Source organism: Emydura macquarii, unplaced genomic scaffold (genome assembly GCF_026122565.2).
Source record: "Emydura macquarii macquarii isolate MOO-44397 ecotype Brisbane River unplaced genomic scaffold, CSIRO-AGI_Emac_v2 contig_3517, whole genome shotgun sequence".
Taxonomy (NCBI): Eukaryota; Metazoa; Chordata; order Testudines; family Chelidae; genus Emydura; species Emydura macquarii.
In genome coordinates, this window is record NW_027133654.1 from 3,459,136 (window position 1) to 3,465,603 (window position 6,468).

The 6,468-nt window shown below is 48.7% G+C and overlaps 1 protein-coding gene across 2 annotated transcripts in view; it reads right to left on the minus strand.

Moving 5' to 3' along the window:
* Positions 1–4,096, minus strand: part of MTR (5-methyltetrahydrofolate-homocysteine methyltransferase) — a 71,417-nt gene extending 67,321 nt beyond the window's left edge. For both annotated transcript variants that reach the window (XR_010917572.1, XM_067535748.1), the window contains exon 1: positions 3,888–4,096. Coding sequence is in view for 1 of the 2 variants with exons in the window: in XM_067535748.1 (XP_067391849.1) it covers positions 3,888–3,924 (37 nt within the window). In the remaining variant the exon portion in view is untranslated. The remainder of the gene's footprint in view (positions 1–3,887) is intronic.
* Positions 4,097–6,468: the final 2,372 nt, after the last annotated feature.

The following is a 6,468-nucleotide window of genomic DNA, read 5'->3' on the forward strand; positions in this document are numbered from 1 at the left end:
ATCTGCTTAGTACTTCTAAACTTAAAAGTTCAAATATCATATTAATCACCCCTCTCCCCCTCCAATAATGGATGGTCTTAGAATTTATGAGACTTTTTAAAAGATTGAGGTGTTTCTTCAGTCACCTTTCTGATTTTTGAAAGTTTAGTGGTAATCTGCCTCCCCTGGCATTTTTGTATGACCATTTCAGGCTGAAAATTCCACTTCACCAGCATGCAAAATGCACGCACAAAAAGATAGATCTCTCCCCTCCCAACACTAAGCAACACGTGAGGGGGGATTTCACTTACCTCCGTTTAATCCAGAGTAGGAAGAGCTGTCATTCTACCTCTCCTCACAACCACTTTCCTGACTTTTTCCCCATGCTCCCCTCATGGTTTCCTGCTCATGCCTCTGTCCCCCTGCATCACACTCAGTATCCCTTCTTTCCCCCCCATTTTGTCTGGGGCTGATGCTAGAGAGGGCTGCTTTTCCTCACAGGATTGTGCAGGATTTCCCGCACAGGATTGTGCCCATCTTTAACTAGGCAGAGAGTCTCACCTCCAAGAGGAGAGGGAGAACAGCTGGGTGAGACCTTGTACCCCACCTCTTGTAGGACAAAGAGAGAAAAAACCTAGGATATGCTGAAAGGAGGTAGCTAGAGGCAGGATAAACTGGCAGAGGAAGAGCAGGTCTGAGGGAGTAAGATATACTGAGTGCACGTGGGTAGATGGAGGAAAAGGATGTATTTGAGGGATGCAGAGGGTCTAGATGTGAATCGCACAAGATGGATAGAATGTGCAGGGATACCAGGGCAGAGCATAGATTGATGGGCCTATAGTAGGGGGAGTTCAGAATTACCATATGGGATCAATATTCTAGTATCTTGTCTCTGACAATAGCCAGTACCAAATGATTCAGAGGAAGCAGCTAGAATTACGGATTAAATTGTTCATAGGGGAAGTTTCTTCCTATCTCCAAGCAAACAGTGTCAATATGATTATTATCCACAAAGTGCCTCAACCTTTTTTATATCTTGCTAAGCGCTGTACACAAGATATTTTATGGTAATGAGTTCTACAGGTCAATTATATGGTGGATACAATTTAGAGCACAAATTACACAGATGATGAAATAATGTCACACACCCATTTTTCTTATATTTGGTAAATGCATGGTAAGACATGTCTGTTCATCTTGGCAGATGAACAACTGCTTTGACTTTTACTCACATTATACCATTAAAACACTTGTAAAAATAAGAATTTTCAAAGGCACAACAATTTGACTTTAAAGCTATATGGGTTTTTAGCCAAAATTACTTAGCAATTACAAACAATCCTTAATTGATCTAATCAGGCCCCTTTTTCTGCTCTGTTCCTTTCAATGCAGCTTGCTGTTTTTGATGCCAACGGTTAGAAGTGAAAAAGCAGAACCACAGGAGGAGTGCATTTACAGAAACATCCCTTGGAAATACAGCTCCACACCAGTCACACTCTCCTCCTGAAGGAGAGTCCATACATAATTTCCTCTACTACTAATAATGAAACACTTGCATGGTCAACATAAAAAACTCACACCTTTTCTAATTTTTAACCTATTATTTTTAATATTAATAACTAATGGCAAGATTCTGCAAGCCCTTATGCATGTGCTTGACTTTACTCATGTGAACTCAGTGGACTATTCCTAGGAATAAACCTAAGCATGCCGCTAAGTGTCATCAGGATCAAGACCTGAGATTACAATATGTGCGTGAGACTAGGGAAGATCCATAGTGCTGCTCTTGCCAAAGGAAAAAGACTTAAGGAAGAAGCGTAGGAGGAAGCCTACAGTGGAGCAGAGCAAAGGAATGCTTGGAAGCTCTACATGAAGAAGAGTAAACCCATAAAATAAAGGAAAGAAATGTCCACTCAACCCTAATGAAGAGGCTAGCCCAGCTAATTTTGTTTTTTCTCTTTTTTTACTATTTTTGTTTACTTCACAAGGTGGTGTTTATGGTTTAGCTGGAAAGCTAAATCCAGCCAAACAGGAAAATGAGGCACTGTTCAAAACTGATTCCAAAGTAAGCTGAACCATCAGCTTTTAGTCTGCAGAAGAGAAGAATGAGGGGGGATTTGATAGCAGCCTTTAACTACCTGAAAGGGGGTTCCAGGGAGGATGGAGCTAGGCTGTTCTCAGTGGTGGCAGATGACCGAACAAGGAGCAATGGTCTCAAGTTGCAGTGGGAGAGGTCTAGGTTGGACATTAGGAAAAAGTTTTTCACTAGCAGGGTGGTGAAGCACTGGAATGGGTTACCTAGGGAGGTGGTGGAATCTCCATCTTTAGAGGTTTTTAAGCTGCGGCTTGACAAAGCCCTGGCTGGGATGATTTAGCTGAGGTTAGTCCTGCTTTGAGCAGGGGGTTGGACTAGATGACCTCCTGAGGTCCCTTCCAACTCTATGATTCTATGATCACAATTCCATACAATCTTTTCTGGGTTTGTTTACTTTTTGTATTTGACAGCACTCTGTACAGACAGCCTCCTCTGTTTGTGTGGGCCCATTGCACAAGTGTGGAGAGAGGGGCATTTAAAAATAGGAATAAATAGTTGTAGAACTAGAATAGTTGATAGAGGACTTGGTGAAAAGTATCTCTGAGACGACCCCCCCCCCTCTTTTTTTTTTTTTAATTAACTGATTTTCAAGTTGATGCTGTCACATGTATACTGTCTGGTCAATATGATCCCTAAAATGTAGGTACTGCATTAAAAATACAGATTAACAAAACAACAGATTACAACTGCATGAATTAAAGTGAAAAATACTTTGATTTGGATTTAAACAAACATGTAGGTCTTGTCTACACTCGCACTTATTCCAGCAAATTTTTTGTCTCTCGGGGGTATGAAAAAAACCACCCCGTGATCGACATAAATTTTGCCAGTATAAGCACTTGTGTGGACAGCGCTATGTCTCCCACCCAGATAGCTGCCGCTGCTCGGTTAGGTGGCCTTATGATGTCAGCAAGAAAGCTCTCTTCTGTCAACATAACCTGGCTACATAAGTGCTCTTACAGTGGCACAGCCGTACAGGTAAACTGTACCCGTGCCGCTGTACATTTCAACTTTAGACTAGCCCTTAGTGAATGAGAGCCAGGAAGTGAAAAGATCTATAAACAAAAACTGACTAGTTTGTTTTCCCAGTCCAATAAGAGACAAGGGCAGGATGTGGACACCAGCTTTAATCTACACGGTTAATAATGGCAGGATTATACTTAATTTGGCAAGGTGCATTTGAGCTCAAATACAGGATCCCCCAAATACCGGGTATTTCCAGTTTCTGCTCACTAGCGCCTATCAGCTCATCAGCCTGGCGACTTGCATCATTAAAAACAAAGAGAAACCCAACTCTGAGCGCCAGCTGCGCCCCGGGGGGACGGGACGGGACAGGACACCGCCAGCGAGGGGCAGGCCGAGGAGTCCCAGAGGGGTTTCTAAATGGATGCGCTCACTCCGAAACCTGATGCCCGGCTCTCGGTCGGCTGGTGCAAGAACCGGGACACGGGGTAACTCGACCTCGCCTCTCCGAGCGCGCCTCCAAGCGGGCTCAGGAGGCAGGACCCAGGGCAGGAGCTGCTCATCTGAGCGCGGCCGCGCGGCCCAGCCTGGCTCGCTGCTGCTGCTGCTGCCGCCGCCGGCCGGGACGCTCCCAGCAGAGGCGCCGCTCTCGGGTGGCAGGAGGCTGGAAGCAGCGTCCCCGGCCCCATGAAGCGCCCCGCTGAGTCGAGGGCGACAGTCTCACAGCCCCGCACCGCGGCGGCCCCCGGGGCAAAGCCAAGGGCGAGGACGGAGGCAGCCCCCGAGCCCCACGCGCCCAGTCGCCCCCTTCCCCAGCCCCGGGGCCCGCAACACTCGGCCCCTTCGTTACCCGGCCGCTCGGGGAACTCGTAGCCGGCGGGCGACATGCTGCTGCCGGGCAGCCCGGGCCGCTCCGTGGCTCCTCCTCCCACCAGTCCCTGCCTCCTGCGGGGCGGGCGGCCGTGCGTGCGTGGGGGGGAGCGCTCGGCCTCTGTCTCCGCAGCACCTGCCTAGCAGGGGCCCCGCCCTCGCCGCATGGTGGGCCGGCCGGCTGGGAGGAGCGCCCCGGAGCACGGCTGGGGTCAGTCCCCGAAGCAAGGGGCCGGGGACGGGGCTGGGCAATTGGGGGCAGAGGTAGCGGAAAGGCGGCGCCCAGCTCTTGCAGCCTGGTCCGGATTTGAAGCGCCTCCCTCCAGGCTGCAGCAACCCACCGCGCCGCTTTTGCCACCCTCCAGTGGCGCCAACCGGTTACTGCAAATGAGGCCGGACTCCTGCTGGCCAGCACGCGCTGCCAGGTTCCCTCCTCAGCCCGACCTGGGTGAAAACCAGACGCTTGGCAAGCTGGCAATGGGCTAGAGTGCATAGAATCATAGAGTTGGAAGGGACCTCAGAAGGTCATCTAGTCCAACCCCCTGCTCAGAGCAGGACTAAACTCAGCTATATCATCCCAGCCAGGACTTTGTCAAGCCTCAGCTTAAAAACCTCTAAAGATGGAGATTCCACCACCTCCCTAGGTAACCCATTCCAGTGCTTCACCACCCTCCTAGTGAAAAACTTTTTCCTAATGTCCAACCTAGACCTCCCTCACTGCAACTTGAGACCGTTGCTCCTTGTTCTGTCATCTGCCACCACTGAGAACAGCCTAGTTCCATCCTCCCTGGAACCCCCTTTCATGTAGTTAAAGGCCGCTATCAAATCCCCCTCATTCTTCTCTTTTGCAGACTAAACAAGCCCAGTTCCCTCAGCCTCTCCTCATAAGTCTTGTGCTCCAGCCCCCTAATCATTTTTGTTGCCCTCCGCTGGACTCTCTCCAACTTCTCCTTTTTGTAGTGGGGGGCCCAAAACTGGACACAATACTCCAAATGCGGCCTTACCAATGCTGAATAGAGGGGAATAATCACGTCCCGTGATCTGCTGGCAATGCTCCTACTCATGCAGCCCAATATGCTATTAGCCTTCTTGGCAACCAGGGCACACTGCTGACTCATATCCAGCTTCTTATCCACTGTAACCCCCAGGTCCTTTTCTGCAGAACTGCTGCCTAGCTCATCGGTCCCCAGTCTGTAGCTGTGCATGGGATTCTTCTGTCCTAAGTGCTGGACTCTGCACTCGTCCTTGTTGAACCTCATCAGATTTCTTTTGGCCCAATCCTCCAGTTTGTTTAGGTCACTCTGTATCCTATTCCTACCTTCCAGGGTATCTACCACTCCCCCTAGTTTAATGTCACCTGCAAACTTGCTGAGGGTGCAATCTCCCCCATCCTCCAGATCATTAATGAAGATGTTGAACAAAACCGGCCCCAGGACCGATCCCTGGGGCACTCCGCTTGTGACTAGCTGCCAGCTAGACATGGAGCCATTGATCGCTACTCGTTGAGCCCTATGCTCTAGCCAGTTCTCTATCCATTTTATAGTCCATTCATCCAACCCATACTTCTTTAACTTGCTGATAAGAATACTGTGAGAGACAGTACCAAAAGCTTTGCTAAAGTCAAAGTATATCACGTCCACCGCTTTCCCCACAGCCACAGAGCCAGTCACCTCTTCATAGAAAGCAATCAGAAAGCGCACTGAGGGGAGAGCCAGGCTGCCGTCCACCAGACCTTGCACAGAAACCCGCTGGCTGGTTTCAACCCCACAGTGGGGGGGAAATGAAACCCTAATTATGCCCCCTTATGTGTATCCATTAGGATACACAATCTTTAATTACATGATCACATGCTACTTTTTCTGTAGGATCCGTCACTCATTCAATGTGCAGGACAGGGACTCTCCAAGGGACAGAATAAAAGGTTGCACAGGTCTCTACTTTAGAGCGTTTGACTTTGCAACCTAAAGACATACCAGAAGAAATGTAATGTTGTATTTTGGTAATTGTTTATTAATGGCACTCTTGTTTGTCTAACATATACAGACAAACAATACCTGTCAAAGTCAACAGAAAGACTCCTGTTGATTTCAATGAGCAAGGGACTTTACAACACCAAGCATCACAATGCCTAACTTTTAGGCACCTACAAAACCACATGAACAACACTGTGATCCACAAAGCCTGAGTTAGGCTCTGAGGCTCCCTATACAATTAATGGGGAGAGACAGACACCTAATAACGGAAGCCACAAAAGCCAGCACGCTAGGTGGGAAGATGCGTAAACTAGCATATGGGAGAGGCCAACCAAAGTGTCATGTGCTAGGCCTCTCTGTGAGATAGGTGCCTATATCCAGGCTGCAGGGAGGTGCCTATGTCAGCTTAGTGAGCAGCAAACAGGAACCTGCTGCCTGGAGTAAGGCAGCTGAGACACCTACTTTTCTTGTGAGGGAATGAGTAAGGTGCCTGCCTCACTCCACCCAAAATAGCCAGAGGACTGAGAAGGAGCCACTGCCGGCATCCACCATATAACTTTTAAGCCAGAGTTTAGAGCACTTGCCTGG